Source organism: Notolepis coatsorum, assembly GCF_963971535.1.
Source record: "Notolepis coatsorum genome assembly, chromosome: 20".
In the NCBI taxonomy this organism is placed as follows: Eukaryota; Metazoa; Chordata; class Actinopteri; order Aulopiformes; family Paralepididae; genus Notolepis; species Notolepis coatsorum.
The window spans coordinates 64,909,724-64,931,715 of NC_140184.1; the positions used below are offsets into that span (position 1 = coordinate 64,909,724).

A 21,992-nucleotide genomic window follows, 5' to 3' on the forward strand; every position below is an offset into this window, starting at 1 on the left:
TGTCCAACTCTTAATTTCCGATACCCCACCCCCACAAATGAAATAATTTCAGGTAATTAACATTACATATCTCTTGTTGTGGAATTAACACAACATTATGCATACTTTTGACAATAAATAAAATCAGAATTTGTTCTTACTTGCCTGTGTAAATAAAGGTTATAGAAATGTAATAAAAAAAAAAAAAAAAAAAAATTTGAAAACCGATACAGATATTTTCCGATATCACATTTTAATGCCGATATCGGCCGATAATATCGGTAGGCCGATAATATCGGACATCCCTAGTTCTTACCTATCTCGATGGGATTTATCTAGAGATATCTACTGCAGGAATTTTAGGTGATAATGAAGCCAGCATAGCAATCTGGTTAGCTGTGGTGGAGAAGATAAAGGGAGCATATGAACTTGTAATTTCTGATGTTAAATGGAATAGTGGATGTATAGTCCAAGTGGGGGTCCTGAGGGGGGGGGGGGGGGGGTGGAGGGGGAGGGAAGGGGAAGGAAAGAGCGAGGAAGAGCGAGCAAGAGCACATGTATTGTATTGTATTTATTATTTTTATGTCTTTTAACACTATGGCGACCGGCGGGGCTCTGCGATTTAGGCCTCAGAGGACAGCGGATTGTAAACAAACCGATGTACTTTCTAAGAGCTTTATATATCATTTATAGTATTGCTTTATATATCATTTATAGGCTTTTCTCCAGGAGGCTGCAAAATAGGCTAAACGTTGGTGCCGTTATTTCAAACGCCATTTCTGCTGTATATATACGAATGAAATAAAACAAACTGCGTAGCATCCGGACTATTACAGAGCATCTATGGATGAAATGGGGGCGGCGGGGAACACCGATTACTATTATTGATTAGCAATACAGTGTGCGTTCAATATAGCATTTTCATTGACCGATCACATTACGTTATAAAACAATGTCCAATCCAGCTGTAATTTGGGGTAATATTATCCTACCGTCAGGCCATGTGATCGCCGGCAGCATTTCCTCACCAGTCATCGGATTCTGGTAGATCGATATGCACATTGGCTAATCATAAATCCCATTATTCCACGCTGAAAAAAACGCTCGGCAAGCTGATCCAAGATGGAGGATGTTCGGCTGGGATCAAGGAACTATGATCCACCCACAGAACTGTACTTGCATTTTTTTTTATTCACATAATGATACTGCAGTGGAGCGATGGCGCCCCTAAGCGGGTCTAGCCGGTACTGCATGTTCAAAATCAAATATGTGAAAAGATGCTGGTAGTGGATCGGGTACCTAAGAAGCGTTATAAATATGGAATAAAACAATAACAACTCGTCACGTATATACTCGTGGCTCTGGTCCACAACGCTCTTTTTCGAAACACGTATATACTCGTTCTCGGACGCCATAGTGTTAATCTACATTTATTTTGATTTAATTACTGGACTGTCATTATTGTTATTATTATTTCTGTATTTCTTGTCCTGTGATTTATCATAGATTTTTACTGTTACTGTATTGTTTGTCTAGTTTTATGTTAAAAAAGGGAAAAAAAAAAACAGTTGTTCAAAAAAAAAAAAAAAAAAAAGATCTAGCGTTGATTTCAAGAAGATCCGATAATCAGGCGAAAAAAGACAACATGTTTATTGAATTACACAAAATGCAGATTTCGCGTATTTTCCCTGGAATGACTCAGAAGCACCCAAACTATATTCATACTCAAAACGGTATAAAACGGAAATGTACGGATGAAAAAATTAGTTTTTTGCACGTTGACCAGAAGCAAGTCACTGAGACTCGACGGCGTTATTAGACCCATAGCTATACTATAAAATATAGGTTTAGCTCTACAAACTACAACTACGTTTACATGGGGTCACGGCACGGAAGGGGTCACTTCCCGGAAGGGGCGTGGCACTGTGTTAAAGGGGAACTATTTTACTATTTCTTTCACTATTTGGGCACTTTTACACAATCCCTGTGAGTCTATGGAACACCTCTGTAATTATTTTTTTTTTTTAATTCATTGTTTTGTATTTCTAATCAAGTCCTCAAAAACAGCATTTTTCTACCTCAAGATCTCGAGCCGTTTTGAGGCTGGGCTCCTAAACCACTGTGTGGCCTGGTGGCATCTGCCACATTATCATGCAGCTGAGTCTCTCTGACATCACAGATCATCACATTTTCAGATGACTCAGTTCAGTGAGGGTGAATATTGTGAGAGGAGAATTGGAAGAATGCGCCAATATGAGAATTAGAGACATAGATCATATTAATATAAGTCCACATAGCTAGGAAACCATGCTAAAGACTGAAAAAGGCCATTTATAAGATAGTTCCCCTTTAAAGACATCACCGTCTCCTACATTAAACACCTCACCGTCTCCTACATTAAACACCTCACTGTCTCCCTATCGATATGAACCGAACGTTGTTAGCTGCCGGAGCCATAGATATTATGGCGAGCTGCGCTTGGGCGGAAATTAGTTGCCACAGGATTTTCAAAATAAGAGTATCGATATGAACCGAATGCCTATCGCACCAGTGCTACTGAAGTAAATCCATTCATCGCACAGACTGATGTTGCTGTAGCACGTGCAACATATATCTCGCACTGTACAGCCCTGAAAAGTATATCGGATCACAAGCAAACCTTCATCATTTGGATTCATCTTGAAGAGCACATAGATACTGAATAGTGGAGAGGAGGCTCGCTCGAGGCCAACACGTGAATCACACGATGTAACAGGGCTATTGTCTGGTGTGTTGTCCTGTTCCCCTGCTAAAGCGGAGGAGGAGTAAGCAGCACTAGGCTGCAGTGGAAACAGGGCTTAATCCACTGACCTACTCAGTGAGATAACACCAGCCACAGCACCTGGGCTCTGGCCTGGGTCAGCAGCAGGATTAGTTCAGGCTCAGTTAAGAAGGGACTGGCATCTCTTACTCTCACATACATACAAAAACACATACACACACAGACACACCACAAATTCCTACTCAGCACTAAGTGAGTGCATTCGTAATGGTCCTTGGTTATTTCTGTGATGATAATCAGCATTAGACAAAGTGTTGTCGCTCGGTACGCTGGGGCGAAAACAGACACGACTATAAATAGCAATTCACTTCCTCACCATGTCAGCAGAGTTGCCCCATGCCAGGTCAAATGTGCCAATCACATAGCTAGCTTTGTTGGCAACATCTTGGAAGAGTTTGCAGAGGGAGGTGGAGGCGGGCAGGTTGAGCGTCAATCTCTCGTTGACCGTCTTTGCATTGGTGGTGTCCTGGACGATGCACAGCACCCTGGGTTCCTCAGCTGCATTCTCTATCTGCAGAGGATGGGGGGGGGGGGGGGAGAGAATGTGTGAGGATTAAGAACGGGCAATGCTCCGCATTTGGTTTTTTGAAACAATGATATCACACAGTCATATCATGCATTCATGGAGAAAGGCCAGACCTAGAATAAAAGGGTTAGAACATTCCTCGGGCTACGACACCAGCGTCATCGTTACAGACGGCCCAGACCGTGGCACAAAAAAAGAGTGCCTCCGTTGTGCGGCGCAGTATTTTGATATGACCAATGGGACAATGTACCATTTAGAGATGTCTAAAATATACCTTCAGCTTAAGGCACAGCTGAACATCAACCATATGACATTAACTCATTCTGCGCCATCGCTTAATGCGCCAGAGGGCGCTAGTACGCCATTGCTTTAATCAATGGGGGGACTGCGAGATTTGCGAGTGCTTAAAATATATCTTATATTATAGCTTCTATCCCCAGGCCATCAGGCTGCTAAACGAACAATAAACACTATGCAACAACCATCAAATGCACACAGCACACACCCACACGCACACACTCACTCAAACAAACAACACACTGCAGCACCCACTCTCCACACTTTAGATCACACAAACACACTTTACACTTTATATTTATTGATAAAGGATTTGCACTACAACTCGTACACCTACTGTGAATTGTACCTAAATTGCACCTCGTCCCATTTCTGCCTTGCACTATATAGTATTGTATATTAGTACACTGCATAGTATTGTATATTGTATGGTAACTACGTCTATTCTGCATCGAACATTGTACATATGTCTAAACTGAACACTGTGACCTCATTTTTTTACTTCTAATTTTACTATGTTATTTTATTTCATACTTATCTTGTCTTGCACAGTCTCTGGAGCGTAACAGTAAGAAGCATTTTGTATAAAAGTATTCTGTACTTCTGTATGACAAATATTAAAGAAACTTGAGAAACTTGAGCTATGGGTCTAATACACCCGTCGATTGTCAGTGAGTTGCTTCCAGTCAACATGTACAAAACGGATTGTTTTTTCATCCGTACATTTCCGTTTTATACCGTTTTGAATAAGAGTATAGTTTGTGATTCTTAGTAGGGATGTCCGATATTATCGGCCGACCGATATTATCGGCCGATATCGGCAGTAAAATGTGATATCGGAAAATATCTGTATCGGTTTAAAAACAAAAAAAAACAATAACAATATTCGTTATATATATATCCAGTGAAATTATTAGTTACCTGAAATTATTCAGTTTTTTGGACGGGGAAACCCTGCATATATCGGTATCGGTTGATATCGGTATCGGAAATTAAGAGTTGGACAATATCGGAATATCGGTATCGGTAAAAAAGCCAATATCGAGCATCCCTAATTCTTAGTAATCCCAGGAAAAGACGCGATAATAGCCCTTTAGTGGAATACACTAAACACGTTGTAATTTTTCGCCTGATTATCGAATCTTCCTGAAATCAACGCTAGATCATCATTATTATCCTTCCGCATGCAAAAATAAAATGGCCCTCGTAGCGCGGCGCCCCCTCGTAGCGCGGCGCCCCCCCCCCCCCCCCCCCCCCCCGCACCCAACGGAAAACAGCCACACATACATCAGGGCTAGAAATTGCGACCAATTTGGGCGCATATGCGACCGAAATTGTATCTGTGCTACCTCAAAATATAATTGGGAGCATTTGTGCAAGTGCAAATAATTGTTCTGGTGCGACCTCCTCCTCCTCCCCCCCCCCGGCCCCCCTCCTCCCTTTATCTGTACATTCGCTAGTTTATCACTCAGTATGTGCCAGTGAGTTGACAGTGACCATTCTAACCAATCAAACGTGAGCTTGACGCACACACACGCTGCTCGCAGTGCCCTCCCCCTCACATTCGCACCGAAGTTAGCAAGCGTGCAGGTCCTCTTAACACCACTGAAGCATTAAACAATGGCCCAGTAAACTATTCACTTGTCTAACGTTATCTAGCTGGCTAGCTACTGATGGCTCATAACATAATTGAAATTCGTTTTGCAGCTGTGGCTAACGTTAGCTAGCTACCGATCTTCGGGTGGCTAACGTTAGCTACCTAGCAACTGTAGCTAGCTAATACGGGCTGTGCTGGCTAGTGGCTACCTTTTACTTCGCAATGGAGTGGAGCTAACCAAAGTTCTGTACAAATCGATGTGATTGGCTAAGACTGTATTTTGTACGGTTGGCTGCCTGGCTGTTGTGGATTCGGGTAGCCAGCTAGCAGCTAACATCAACTCAACGTCAACACTCTGTTGACACTCTGAGCTCATTTGCAGACAGCAATGTAACAAAGTTCCGTGTGTGAATTATGTTGAGCCACCACAAAAGATGAATCCAAAGTTTAATATAGTAAGAATAGTACTAGGCTATATTATAACACATATTTGCAAACGTAGATTACATTAGCAAAATGCCCTTTTGACATGTAGCCTACATATTCTTAATCATGAAAGTTTATTTGGAAGTATTTTATATTCTGTACTTAGTTTTAAAGTGGTCAGACAGTTCCCTCTGTGTGTAATACAGACAGTCTTCACACATTCATAAATAACACTTAAGAGAAAAGCTTATTGTGCACTGTAATACGTTTTGTTCAATGGGGGATTTTTTTATGTACCGAATACCGTGAAACTGGTATTTTTGCCCAAGGTTATCGTACCCCCAAAATGTCATACCGGCACATGCCTAGTTACACTATAGGCTACACTACTAGGTCTACACTATACTATAGTTTAAGGCTACTTTCACTGTTTTACTGCATTACAGTACTGTTGTCGTTTTTTTATCAATAAAAAAAATATATTACATATATATTGTTGGTGCTCCTTACATTTTGGTGGGTGCTCCTAAGTTTTTTAAGTTGGGAGCACCAGTGCTACCAAGTAAAAAAAAATATTTCGAGCCCTGTACACAGATACAGCGTCGATCGGGGTAGAAATACATATCAATAAGTCGACTAAGAACATCTTTAATCTAGGACAGTCCTAAATATAGTGCGTACAAAGCACCATAGGCCTAACTTTGGCTGTGATCAATCATATGTATACTGTGTGAAATTAATTCCCCATTTTAAAAACAACAATCAATCGGTCTTTCAGTCAGACCAACTCATGCACCTTTTTTTAGGCTCCTAGTCTGGCCATCTAATTTGTTCTTAAAAGGCACACTATATACTTCCAAACAAACAAGTAGCCACAGTACAAAAAGCTAAGAGAAAATGCATTTCCCCCCTCAATGTTGACATTGGTACGTTTTCTCACCGATGGAAGAACTTGTGGACTGAAACTCTCTACAGCACAATTTTTTCAACGCAATAAAAGATGAGTCATAGTAGATAAACATGCAGGTACGAAGATTCTGAGCTGTGTGGAGGGTTTCCTTGTTTTTTAAATTAGCACCATTTGATCCCCATCTGAAGTTTAAGTTTGTCATTTTAAGTCCAAGAAGAAGATTATCAGCATGTCATATCGAATTACCGGCCATCCTCTTTTAAGGGGGACAATGAGTGTAACTGAGGGGTACAATTCCCTGACTGTATTACTAGATATGATACTTACTACCACTACCTTTGTACTTAATATTCGGCCACCCAGTACTCGGCATAAATATATTATGATGAACACTGTCACGTAGATGAAACGGATCCAACACAAATGTACGAATTAGAAATAGGTCTTTATTTCTACACAGCGATGGTGTGTAGAGCAAGCACTTAATCAAATCAATCACATTTATGAATGGGAATTAGTATGCACTTTTATGGCAAGAGTATTCGTCGGTATATCAATAGAGAATGTCCAATCTCTGAAGGCGCAGGTGGTACATATACGACCTGGAATAGTTTAAGGAATAACAGCAATGATACTTTAATGATTATATACTGGATACACTAGGGGGGGTTAATCCGGTCGCTTGTAAGCCGACAGGAGTAGGAAGGGGGGGGGGGTAGAATCCGGCTGCCTCATCCGGCCAAGGGTATCCCAGGTGAACCCACTGTAGTGCCGTTCAATGCGCCGGCGATCCTTGGACCACAGATGAAAGCAGGTGGACTCTTTGTGGGCCGGCGTCCTCCGGTCCACGGAGGAGAGACGTGAAGCGACCTCGTCTTGCAGAGCGTCTCCTCACCTTGCGTCCTCTCCAGGGGGGGGGGTTCCAACACACGGCAGTGTCGGGGGTCTTTATCCATGGAATAATCAACGTATACAAAGCATAATCCGTGCCTGGGAAGGCGGGCTGTCGTCGGTAGAATAATCCGGTATACAGGTCCACTCGCTCGTCGGCTCTGGGGCTCCTCGGGTGCAGCTTCACGTGGGGTCAACCACCCTGGATAAGCAGCCAGTTCTCTGCCCGAAACGATGGGGTACTGACTACGGTAGTATTCTCACCGTACGAAGCACTATATATTAACAGACTATTATTAGCTTAATAGACTACGTCCAACTCGACGATATAGTGCCAAATATGACTATTCAAATATTAATATACACGATGTCTCAATACCGCTGGTAGGCGAACTTGGCCTTACTCCCACACGTGGCGTCGCGGGGAGGCTTTACGTCTGTGACTCTATTGGAGGGTAAGAAACTGGACTGAAAAGGAAGTCGTACTTTAGTAGCGCAGTATATATACGCACTATGAACAAATAGTCCCATTAGTGGTGCGGTAGCCAGATTCCTACGCAAAACTAGGACTTGTTCGTACATGTTGAGCGGTACGTTTGAACTGGGTCTGGGGGGTATGGCAGCCTGGCACCAAGGTCTCGACCAATAGTAGAATGGAGACTAGGGGTGGACGGTATAAACGGTATACGGTATAAACGGTATGAATTTGCTCTACGGTATGGATTTTGACTATACCGTATAACCGGTAGTGCAGCTCTAAAATAGCAATGACGTCATGTAACCACAGCGCGACTATTTCACTCGCATTTGCCCCTAAAAATAGATAGAATTAGTCATAGATAATAGATATGTGCGAACTAGAAAAAGTTATTTAGGAGGCTTCGCGCAGTGGGCGTGCCAGCCCCTCCCGCACGCATGTAAACACGGGTCTACTAGTAGTCTAGTGGGACGGGACGTCTCCCTGAGCTAACGTTAGCTTAGCTACCGTTACAAAATGACCCAGTCAACTATTCACTTTTAGTTTAATACATGATGAGGCATTGTCTAACCGAACGGTATCTAGTCGGCCAGCTACCGATAGCTCCTGACATCAACAAACGCTCCATCAAGTCTAGTAGAGTAGACGTGTATGATAGCTCCGTTAGCCGTTAGCTCACGTTAACGCAAATTAGTTCACCGTTCAAAACGAAATGTCCCATTGAACTAAATAATTCACTGAGGCGTTGTATTAACGTTATATATCCGGCTAGCAGTAGCTACAGATAGCTCCTGATATCAATGTCTTATAACACTGATTCGATGCGTATTCGAGCTGAGGGCTTGCTAACGTTATAGTACCAATACAATAGGGTCCAGGTGCAGCGCCGGAGAATCCTGGCCGTAGCTCTGCTCGAGGCTACTAGAGTATAGGTCCAGGTGCAGCTCTGGAGAATCCTGGCCGTAGCTGGAGGCTACTAGAGTACACACAGACAGTGGAGCTTGTTGCGTGGTGGCGATGTCTCGCAGATAATACAAGTACAAGTCTAATTATATAATATATATATTTTATAAAAAAAAAAAAAAAAATATATAAAATAAAAAAATTGTTTTATCAAAAACGATGATACCGTGATATATACCGTTACCGTCTATGCTTCAAATTATACCGTGATATAAATTTTAGACCATACCGTCCACCCCTAATGGAGACTATTATGGGATGTTCAGTAGGCTAGAATGGATATTCAATGCATATTGTACAAGGAATATACAAGGGATATCAAGGAATATTAGAGAATATACAAATACAATTAAATATATATATATAAATAAATATATATATTCGGTTTAATCTGGCCCTTCACAACAATGAGCAACATTTGGAAGTTGGCGTTTTCAGATTACATTACAAAACAGTGCAAGCAGGCCAACCAAACACACCAAATAACTCTAGATCACCATTGTTGCTTTAACAGTCTACCTATGTGAAAGAAACATGTCCAAGACACTGATGTTCTACACAAAAGGCCTGCGCCAAGTGTCTGAATTGAAATCCTTTTTTCCTTCCAAGAGTGTCTCACTGTCTCATCCACCCCACATTGAATGCAAACCGTGTTCCATTCTTCATAGTGCGTCTTTTAAGAATTACACATTTTGCGAGTTTGTGATGTGGGGGTAATTTAATTTTTTCTTCATCCAAAGATTCCTATGGTGAAGTATGGTGTGTTGGATACTGTTGGTGCTTATAACCTGAATCTCAACTAATGAAAATAAGTAAACGTCACGGTAATCGGCTAGTTAGTTGTAGGTTAACACTCCAAGTCAGAGGGTGCTCCATGCAGCAAACACCATGCAGATTGCAAACCTGCACACACACACAAAGACTACCTGAGAAAACCTCTTCTTCATCTCATCGAAAATACTCTGCCTGCAACTCTGAAACATACCCTAATGATACATGGGGAAGGTTGAGAGGAGGGGGAAAAACAACATGAAAGATTAAAACTGCAAACATCTGACACAGGGCTGGGCGGTAAGAATATGAAGGTATACAGTCATGGATCCATGCAAAGGTACTATACTATACTATACCGTCGTCCACAATATATATATATAATATATGCATAAATATTTATATATACACAAACTGTATATTTTTTAAATCAATAAAAAAAGAGATTCCTTGGAGCAGTATTTTAAAAGTTTAAGAAAATAGACCATTTTGAATTAAATAGGACCAATAGAATTGTATTAAAGGGATAAAGACGTAAAAACAAGCTTTTACACCAACATCTAGGCAAACGGCCGGGTCAAGAGGTGGGAATCACATGACTTATTATTCTACATGATCTTGGGTAATGCTTGTGGACTTGACTGGCAGATCCTATAAAAAAAACAGATGTCAACACCAGAGATTAAAAGGTTATATTTATCATGATTACTACAAGGTCCTGACAGGGACCCAGAGGCATGGCGGAGCATGGGCAATGATCTTTGCAGCTGTATGATCCTCAATGGAAAGTATTGGCTAATGGCTACATAATATGGGAGCTCAGAAGTTAAATGTCAAGATCTCACTGCTGGTTAGCGATTTCGTAAACAAGGCATGTTGTAAGGCATAGGTGTCAAACTCACGGCCCGCGGGCCAAATGCGGCCCGCCACGTCATTTGATGTGGCCCCCCAAGAGCTCTGGTTACATTAATCTTGGGTTAAAAAATAGCGGTGTTAAAATAATTGTGGGTTAATGCGTTAATAAAGCTTTGACAGCCTTAGTTATTACACATTCTTACACATACATGTGTGTTGAACATCTGAGGTATTGATGAAGTAACAAAGTAACAAAGGAAAAAAGCCAAAAGCACTTACTCCTCAGACATTCTTTGACAATTTTACAGCCCAAAATACAAAAAAGATTCAGGCGGAATAGGTAACAAAGGGTTGAAGAAATATTGTCTGAACTGTCAGATGCAAGCTGGCTGTGTGACATAACCGAGCATCTCGCTCAATTGAATAAGAAGCTGTAGGGACGCAAACAAGTCCCACCCAAAACTTGACCAATATAGTTGTGAACTGAGACAACCCTTATTTTGTTATTTTTGAGTACAGTTACAGTTGTGTGTTCATGCAGACACATAATAGCAATTTCATTACGAATTGAAAATGGGGGACCCTGATGTAAACAAGTCGAAAGTCTTTCTCTGGTCTGCATCCCCTTAACAATTGTGTGTATTGAGCTGTACTGTACTGTACCGTGTACCCATTCTGCAATCTGTTAATTAAAGTTAATTAAACTATCTTCCATTAGTTGGATGTATGGCCTCTGCAAGGTTGTGTGCAGCCATTTGTTTTTGTAACATCTGCTACATCTGTCCCACGTGTTCTTTGCAGCTCACAGGTGTTAGTTCTGCCCCTCTTGACTGTGACAAAAAGGTTTTGAACAAACTTAATGTCATAGCTTGTATTTGATGATATTCTTCTTTGTTATTTACTTGAATGGTTTGATCATTGATTGATTGAGTAATATGGGGTTCTGATAAACTAAAATTATTTGTTAAAATAACTAAGCTAACATAAGCTAACATATATATTTTTACATCTATGCAAATGCATATGCAATATGTATAACTTGAATAAGTAATAAATACAGAAACAACATGTTTAACAATATGTAAATGAGTAGCTACATTTATTTTACATTACATTAACATTTATACGGTCTTTGGCCCTTTGAGGGCAACCATAATGCTGATGTGGCCCTCTGTGAAAATGAGTTTGACACCCCTGCTGTAAGGGAAACAAAATCGTTCTGCCAGTTGACCACCTGCTGTGTCCCGCATTTGAATGCAGATTGGCCAATCATAAGACACTACTGTCACTCCACACTTGACGGAGTAGCAATTGTGGGTGGGACTTACCGAAGGGTGATCTACAATAATGTTCACACTCCGGAAAACATTAATAAACTATAAACTGTACATATGGGCTACCAATCACCTTAACCTGCAGGGTGTCTACCATCTAACCTGCAGTGTCTACTAGGGATGGGCATTAAAAAAATCCAGATTGATCGCATGATGTACTCAAGTAGGGATCGATTACTCGTGGAGGAACACAAGTTACTTAAGGTTACACAGGTCGAGCTATGCACGCTTAGCTTGCCAACATTAGATAGCAGTGTTTATAAGGAGTCGTCTGCCAACAAATGTCGTTTCAACAAATGTATTCACAAAATGGATTACCATCCAAATGTTATTGAAGACTCCTGTGACCAGTAAGTAGGTACTACATACGTCTTAACTTTTATTAACTATTTTGACCGCAGAAATATGCGCAAATGTTCTACGTTATATGCGTAAATGTCCACTATGTGCCTAAAGTCAAGACTCAACAGTGCGTGTGTCCCGACCCCACTTCTCCATGTCCACACGGAGACGAGTTTGGGTGTATCCGCCAAAGTATTTTATCATATACATGGTTCGTCCACACGGAACCTCAACATTTGTATCCTAGACATTTTCAACAAGTCAAAGGAAGACAAATATTAGCTAGCTTAACTAGCATTCGCTCAAAGCACAGAACCAGACGACAAGTCTTAAGACAACAGCAGTCTTAAGTAGGGATGCCCCGATCGATCAGCAATCGGTATCGGCCGATATTCAGTATAAATATGAGATTGTTGAATTCCGATTATGCTTTATTTTCGCCGATCGTGAAAACCGATCGATGACACGGAAAACATGATCCAATTCTCTGCGGAGTTCTCACTCGCTCACAGCCACACTCTGCTGCTGCATGTCTTGCCCCTCCTCCTCCTCCCCCTCCCAGACCCATCTCATGTCAACAAACAAACCCTTCGGCAAGAGTCGAGTGCATGAGCACCGCAGAGCTCCTCTTTCAACATAACTGAAGCATTAAACAAAATGGCCCAGTCATCTATTCACTTTTGTTTAATACATGAGGCATTGTCTAATGTTATCTAGCTACTGATAGCTCCTGCTATCAACGTGACAGTTTGGCATTCGTTTTCGCAAGCGCTGGCTAGCGTTGGCTAACTAGCTATCACTCGTGAGCTAACGTTAGCTACCGAGCTAGCGTTATTGTTTAAACAAAACTACACAGTCAACTATTCACTTTAGTTTAATACATGAGGCGTTGTCTAACTGGCTAGCTACTGATAGCTCCTGATATCAACAACAGGGTTTCCGTTAGAAAAAATTGTTGCCGGCCTCAGTGTCCCAAATGAGAGATATTCCGGTCAGAGTTTATTGAGCTTAAAAACAATTGATAGGCAAAAGAATGACAAAATAATGACATCATCAAGGCATGTAGATTTATAATATTTTTACTTAAAACTAGGCTACTTTTGCGTATAAAGTCATTATATTCCAAATAAAATAAGTCCCGAGACTCGTGCTGCTGCCGACTTTAAATCAAATAGGTGTCTGTGGGCAGTCGCCCGACATTAATAAACAACAGTCTGTTATAATCACATTTTTATGAGCTAACGAATTCCGTTATATTGGACATTTGTATTAATTATATCAAGCGAAGAACTGAGAAATTTGGCAGAGAGAGACGGCAACATTATCGTGGGTTTGCGTGACGACTCTCTCCACCTCGCAACGACTTATTTGCAAAGAGTATGGTGCTGCAGAGCAGCAGATTCAGCTGTTATTGGCTCTTTTCTGGGGACCGCACAGCAGCGCCCCCCACCCAACATTGAATTGAAAATGGCTGAATTGGAGTACTGCTGGAATACTGCATTGTGCTGCTGCTGCTCCGGCTCTGCAGCTTCACAAAAGTTTGCACACCCAGCACTAAGCTCTCGCTGACAACGTCGTTGTCATTATTAGAAGCAACGAGGAAACAAATGTAATGATCGTTTCGTTCATCGCATAGGCTATTTAATATTAGCCTATTTTAATACAATTCAAATAATCAAATTGTGCTTAGACTCAGGGAATTATTTTCACCGGACATTAAGACCGGAGAGATTAAATATGTCGGACTTCAACAGATTTTGCCGGTCAAATACCGGTAATTACCGGCTAACGGAAACGCTGATCAACAAATGCGCATTTCAGTTTAAGAATGATAGGGATGCACCAGCATGAGACCTCCGTTAGCTAGGTAGCTCACGTTAGTGAGCTAAATAGTTAACTTTATTTTAATACATGATTCATTGTCTAACGTCATCTAGCCGGCTAGCAGTAGCTACAGATAGCTCCTGATATCAATGTCTTATAATCGACATTCGTTTTTGCAGCTGAACATTGGCTAATTAGCTATCATGCTTCATAACACCTTTCAGACCCTGTTGAACTATCGCTCTGACTGGGGACGCTGAGGTCATGTTGAATGTGATTTGACCAAAGCAGAGTATACACACAGACAGTGGCGCTGTTTGCAGATAGCGAGCATTTTGACTTGTCGCGTGGTGGCGATGTCTCGCAGACAATACAACTACAAGTATAATTATATAATATATATATTTTGGGCGGCTAGGTGGTGTAGTGGTCTAAGGCACTCGCCACCAGTGTGGAGACGCTAGGATTCGCGTGTTCGAATCCAGCTCTCCACATTGTTTTTCAGTTTGGCTGGTCGTCCGCAGTAATACACATTGGCCGTATTACGGGGAGGGAAAACTGAAGGGTGGGGATCGAACGTTGTGAACAAGCGACTCCTACAAGTCGGTTGGTGCGCCTGCGCAGTAGAATCAGGAAGTGTCGGGGGCAGCGTGAGCCTCCCACGCGTTACTCCTCGACACTAAGAGATCGAGCTGCGCAGGTGAAAAGATGCGACTGCTGTTACCTCAAGTACCGGAGGGGACTTGTGCTATGTATGACTTAGTCCACATTGCAGCCGGCTTGTGGGAGGCAAGAAACAGCGTTCGTGACAGGGGAGGGTTGAATTGGATGATACGAAAATTGGGATGGGAGAAAAATATAGAAAAATGGGAGAAAAAAAGTGGATCAAAAAAAAATAATATATATATTTTATAAAAAAAAATATATATATATATATATATATATATATATATATATAAAAAATTAATATAAAACCAAAAACTATCGGTATCGGCCGGTATGGCTCATAGACAATCGGTGATCGGTATCGGTTAGGGATGCACCGATATGAAAATTTGCCACCGATACCGATTGTTCAACTAACACAATCGGCCGATACCGATATTTGTGGCAAATTTTCTTTTTTAAATATATATATCGGTATATATATATATATATATATTTTTTTTGTAATATTTTCTTTTTTTTGTAATATATATATATTTTTTTATTAAACTACTGTATATTTGTGTTACAAATTGTGCTCACCGATATGAACATAGGCCTCTTTACTTACTTAAAAAAAGGAAACATCAAGAAATAGCACTCTCTCTCTCCCAGTATGGTCTGTCGGGCTGCAGCTAGATACTAGTTCTACCAGTATGGTCTACCGGGCTGCAGCTGTATACTATTGTCTCAACCAGAGCTCTCAACCAATGAAATTTTGATTGACAGTCGATTCTGCCAATTACGTCACACACCGCTTGCACCCGCCTCTGCTGTTACCACCAATCGGCAAGCGCGTATACATTTTACTTCCGCTTTTGTCCGCCATTGATTTTGACGAGAGGTATTCTACAACAACAACAAACTAGCTTTAGCTTTTAGCTCCGCAGGATGACTAAATGAGGCATAATGATTTTACTGCAACGAATGTTATAATAAAACAAAGCCTTTCTATACATGTGTCTGATTGAAAACTTTATTAACAGATTGCAGAATGGGTAAAACTCAGGGCTCTATGAGCAACGGAAGGAACTGAGCTAGTATGAACGAGTATGCTTGCTACGTTCGGGTAAATAATATGCTGATGTTATTGAACGTGTAACACTAACTATATAACGTTAATGCCACAAAACGAATGCCTTGTTAATCATAAGTAGTAACTTTGATGCAGTAGCTTGTGTGTGTGTGTGGGGGGGACTGGGGACGGCGTTGTGCAGGTCGCGAGTGAACTTTTTTTTGTCTTTTGACGCTACACAAATTGATGGATATCTATCGGCTACTGCCATCGGCACATTCAAGCTTATCGGCCGATAGGCCGATTGCAGTCAACAAGGCACTTATCGGCCGATACCCGACCGATACATCGGTGGCAAAAAACGTGATCGGGGCATCCCTAGTCTTAAGTCTACAATCCAATTAATTTATATTGTCTGCTGCATTCCATCCATTAATGACAGAATAGGTTTATTTAACATAGGTTCCCAACATAGAACATTCCTGCTGTGACCCCAACTTTTAAAACATAACAACTTTGTAGCTTATGCATACTATGGTGACAGTGACTTAGTTACTCCTCAGTGAGACAATCATGGGGAGCACTGATAATATACAATAGAGAATGTTGTACAGTGTGAAAAGCCCTCAAATTAACTAACCTAGGTAGCCATGTTCAATATGCGCTAGGGATGGGCAAAACTCACAAAACTACAATTCGATAGTCACTGGAAACTATTAAAATAATCAAAAATCGTGCTCATAAGATATACACACTAACTAATTCTAGCTAGCAAATATTGGTGATCAACAGATGATTTCATGGTCACTTGGGTGTTTTTTAAGATCAAAACAATAATATATATATTTTTTATCCACTTTTTCTATTTTTCTCCCATCCCAATTCCACTGTGCCAATTCTGCCCTCCCCTGTCTTGAACGTTGCTTGCATATGCCCCCCACTGGCCGGTTGTAGGGAGGATAGAAGCCTTGCATCACGTGTCCCCTCCGATACACGAGGAGGCAGCCTGTCACACCTTTTCACCTGCCAGCGCGTACTCACATTGGCGAGGTGTAATGTGTGGGAGGCTCACACTACCCCCGCCATTTCCTGTCTCTGCTGTGCAGGCGTCCCCAACCGACCTGTAGGAGTCGCTGTCCACAATGTCCAGATTACCACCTGTGACGTACGTGGGTTGGTCATTACCATTATTACTGTATTTATGACACCATCTGAACATCAGGTTAGTATATGTTATGTTTTGGATGTGATGTGTGTGTGTGTGTTTGAATGATGGCTAATGCTGTCTCTTTTTCTCTATCAGGTGCCGCCCGTCCCTGAAGAGTGCTGATTGCCTAATGGGTAACAGCTGATGACAATCACCTCAAGAGGGACGGGTGGACAGATATACCAGACAGCACACACTCGTCCGGGCGCCTCTCTGTGTCAGTTACCAGTGACCAGGCTGTTGGAGGTTGCCATTGTTTACCACTGTTTGTGTGGAATGGTTATTTTAACATTGTCCACTGTTGTTTGTGTGGAACCGTTACTATGACACTGTCCACTGTGGTGTGGGATTGATTTGTTAAGTGTGTTCATGTTGTTCACACCACTTACCTGGTAGGCCTTGTATTCGTGTTGGTGCAGCTACCAGGTAAGTGTATATATATATATATGTATATTGTGGCCTCAGTGCCACTTGCCACCCGTGTGGAATGTGTTAATATATATATATATGTATTGGGCCTTCTGCCTTTTTGCCACTACTTGTGTGGAATTATATTGTGTTGTGCACGTGGTGTACATTTGCTGGGGGATTCCCAGACTGCCAACCGCAGGGTTTGTGGTTGTGTCCTGTGACACTAGGTCACTAGGGCTTGTGCTACCCATTAATTATAATTATCTTGTGTGTTCTCCCCTTACCCTTCTCCCTGTTTGTTAAAGGGGAACTCCAACATTTTGGGAAATTAGCTTATTTAACATCTTCCCTGGAGTTAGACAAGAAGATACATACCTTTTTTGTCTCTGTGCGTGCATTTTAGCTTTGGGAATAGACGCTCCGTTAGCATAGCTTAGCTTCATCACTGGAAGTGAGGCAGGACAGTAGCCTTACAGTGTATTGCAAGGTCTGACATTGACCAAATTTGATATGCATGACCTTGGTGGGCTCTAGGTCAACTCCTGAAAAGGGGGTCAATGTCAGACCTTGCAATCAAAAGTTAGGGGGCGCACTGAAATTATGGCAAGGGTTATTAGCCCCCTAACTTTTGATTGCAAGGTCTGACATTGACCCCCTTTTCAGGAGTTGACCTAGAGCCCACCAAGGTCATGCATATCAAATTTGGTCAATGTCAGACCTTGCAATACACTGTAAGGCACTGTAAGGCTACTGTCCTGCCTCACTTCCAGTGATGAAGCTAAGCTATGCTAACGGAGCGTCTATTCCCAAAGCTAAAATGCACGCACAGAGACAAAAAAGGTATGTATCTTCTTGTCTAACTCCAGGGAAGATGTTAAATAAGCTAATTTCCCAAAATGTTGGAGTTCCCCTTTAATTGTTTGTGGGTTGTTTTCTTCCCTTTATTAAATCATCATCATCATTTAAGTGGAGGTTTGAAGTCCTACCACAGTAATAAATATAATTTACCTTTTGAAAGCGCGTTTGTGGTGTTTTACTATCTGCCGGGACATTGCTTTAAAAGCATCTACTGAGGGGGTTGTTTTGTTCATGTGCAGCTTGCCTCAAGTTTCTATTCTATGTGGTCATTAGACCTTAGTACATGACATCGACTTCCACCCGCTAACTCTGCCAATTGAGTTAGTATGACGGCTGGCCCAAGCCGGAGGCAACGCCGACAGCCGGAGTCGATCCCGGTGTCTCTTGCGTTGGTGACGAGCGCAATGTCCGCTGCGCCACCCAGCTGCCTCATTGCAAAATAATATTAATATTAAATAATACATATGATCAGAATTGCGACAGGAGGCCATCAGTCAACACAGCAGGGTCGCGTGGATACACCTCTGGCTTCATCGTGGATTGGCATCACTGGCTTTTGGAGTTGAATGGGATGAATTGCACCATGTATTAACGATACAATGTTAGACATAACGTTCGGAGTTGGGCTTTCAGGATCATATTGGTTATATTGGCAAGGTAACACGACTGGATGAATACAAGTAACATTACTTGTGCTGTAATGGAAGTATGTTCTGTTCCTGTCTATCAAGAGAGGCCAGTTGTACAGTAATGTTACATATAACACTAATAGCTTCATAGTGTTTATACTTGGTTTCTTTGCACATAATCTCACACATATTCCAAGGCTCTAAACTGTTTTGCACAATTAATTTAGTTTTGACAGTTATTGAGAGTTAATGATTTGTTCCTTGTGTTGTGTTAATTACAGCTAAATTATGTAGGAGAAAAGAGCAATCCCTATTTTTTTCTACATTTCATTGGGCTGTAATTATTACACTCAGAAAAAATAAATAACGCACATCCTCCGTTTGTTGGTGCTGAGCCAAACTGTAAAAACAGTAATACATAAGAACAAAGCGGGGCTCGCAGTTCCAAGGTGATTTTAATAAACAAAACAGGGCAGTAGATGCAACGTTTCGACCTTACCGGTCTTCCTCAAGCATGCATACAACATTTTACCAAAATCTGTGAGTGCTGGTCCAAGCGTATTGCTTTCTTTTTCTATTATACTCCACGGGATTTCAGCACCCAGTGTTATATTTTGTGAGCGCAGTCTATCTTGACTTATCACATTCGTAACCTAATGTGCTTGCTGAAAAAGACTTCCACCTGCACCTTTACATCTACCACGGCAACGCCCGCCCCGGGTCCCATACTTCGTCCTTCCTTCGTTTTTTCACGCGAGAAGGCTGCTCACACACACCGGCTAACAGTGGATACTAGGAGTTATGAAGAGAAAGCAGAAAAGAAAAGAACATTGAACTACCGAAGTCCTTTCCAGGACTTCCCCAGCACGTTCAGATGGAGTATCGCTGGGTGCCCGATGCTGGACCTTCTTCAGATCACCGTCGCCGGTTCAATAGATAGCTGGAGAGCGTCAACGAGCGGCGGGCGGTAGTCGATCCGTGCTGCGCTCAGGTAAGGCTGGGCACTGCAGCACGCAGCGTTGAAGCTGTCACTGCTGCCCATTGCCCAGTGCAACCGGTCGGCATGGGCACAGTGCAGTGGGATTTGTACATGGGGGACCGCAGAGAACAAGCAATGTTATTACATGTTTTCCCCAGGATTATGGCGTTTGTGGCCGCAGCCAACGGGGTACCACTCCCTGTACACCCACTGGCCGGTGGCATGGTGGGGAAGTGCTTCGGGGGGGACCCGAGCAGCGGGCAGGGCCTGCTGTTAATCCCCCGATTAACCCTTACCAGGCAGGTGGTGGAACACCTTACCAGCCTCGGTTTTGCTGTGAACTGGAAGAAGAGTACTCATCTTCCCAGCCAGAAGGTGGAGTAATTGGGCTTGATTCTAAGCTCAAGGTCCATGAGGGCAACTCTCTCAGAGCAACGTCGAGAGGATATTCTCGGTGTGCTCAGGGAGTTCAGTCCTGGCAGGACGGTTACGGCGTGGTCCGTAATGCACCTGCTCGGCAGGATGGCGTCTTCCCACTCCATGGTCCCGCTTGGTCTCCTCTTTATGAGAAAAATACAGAGGTGGTTTTTCCGTATGAAAATAGACCCTGTGAGAGGCAAGTGGAGGCACCCGAGAGTCCCCACTTCAGTGATAGGGGACCTCAACCACTGGAGGAAGCTGGGGACCCTTACCGGCGGTGTCCCCATGGGCAGCAGCACATCTTCTACGATGCCTACCCTACATATCAATAGGGATGGGTACAGGGAGCGAAATTAACTTTTTGACTCACCGGCCAGTGGCGGGTAGATGGGAAGAGTCTACCCGCCAAGCATATTTCTTACCTGCCAAAATTTTTTTGATTAAAAAAAAATATATATATATTTTATATAAAAAATAAAAATTTAAATAAAATATATATTATATAATCATACTTGTAGTTGTATTATCTGCGAGACATCGCCACCACGCAATAAGTCAAAATGCTTGCTATCTGCAAACAGCTCCACTGTCTGTATACTTGAGTGGCCTCCAGCTCCAGCAAGGATTCTCCGGCCCTGCAGCTAGACCCTACATTCAGCATGCAAGGATTCTCCGGCGATGCAGCTGGACCCTATTTATAACGTTACGGTTATTTTGTCAAATCACATTCAACATGCCCTCAGCTAGAATACGCATTCAATCAATGTTATAAGACATTGATATCAGGAGCTATCTGTAGCTACTGCTAGCCCGGTAGATAACGTTAAGACAATTTAGTTTACTGGGACAGATCGATCTAACGTGAGCTAGCTAACGCGAGCTAACGGGGGAACGGAGGTATTATGCACTCGAGTCGACTATTGCTGGAGCATTTGTTGATATCAGCAGCTATCAGTAGCTAGCCAGCTAGATACCGTTAGACAATGCCTCGTCATGTATTAAACTAAAAGTGAATAGTTGACGGTAGCTCATGGAGGTCCGCTCTTCTAGAGCAGACTGCCTGTGTTGACATGAGCACTGTGAGCAGAAGCCCTTAGCCAATAGTATCCCGCTGCAGGGCTGGGCGGATATGACTCGTTGCCACGTTTTTTTTTCAAAATAAGAGTATCATACGAACCTAATTCTTGCTAACTGCCGGAGCCATCGATATTATGACTGGAGATGCGCTTGGGGCGGAAATGAGACCCGCACAGATTTTCAAAATAAGAGTATCGTTATGAACTTGATTGATTACACGCCACACGGCGGGCAGCCCTCTAAGTGTCAAGCGCCAAAGGTAAAAACTGACCGCCCCTGGCGGGCGGCGGGCTTTAGTTTCGGTCCCTGGATGGGTACCGAATTCTGTACTTTTGAGGTACCGAACCGAAACACGTCGGTACTACCGAGTATCGAATCAAGTGAGATACAGAATTTTTTTATTTTTATTTTTTTTTTACTTTTTTATTTTCATGTCAACGTTCACACGCACAATATATGCTTACCTAGGATTTGACTTGATTCAACAACAAAGCAGTCGGAGCAATGACAAGCCGAAAACTGTCGAAATTGTAGTTATTTGAAGTTTGGATTTTTTTTTTCATGACTGAGGTAGGTAAATTAAATTTCTTGAGACTAAAGTACCGAAAAAAGGTACCGTTGGGTATCGATTCACAGGTACCGGTATCGGTTTAAATGTGAAAGGTACCCATCCCTAC

The 21,992-nt window shown here is 42.2% G+C and overlaps 1 protein-coding gene across 2 annotated transcripts in view; it reads right to left on the bottom strand.

Annotated features, from left to right (window-relative positions):
• Positions 1 to 21,992, bottom strand: part of usp47 (ubiquitin specific peptidase 47) — a 130,623-nt gene that overhangs the window by 87,822 nt on the left and 20,809 nt on the right. For both annotated transcript variants that reach the window (XM_084337612.1, XM_084337611.1), the window contains exon 2: positions 3,117 to 3,311. In XM_084337612.1, coding sequence (XP_084193738.1) covers positions 3,117 to 3,311 — 195 coding nt within the window. The remainder of the gene's footprint in view (positions 1 to 3,116; positions 3,312 to 21,992) is intronic.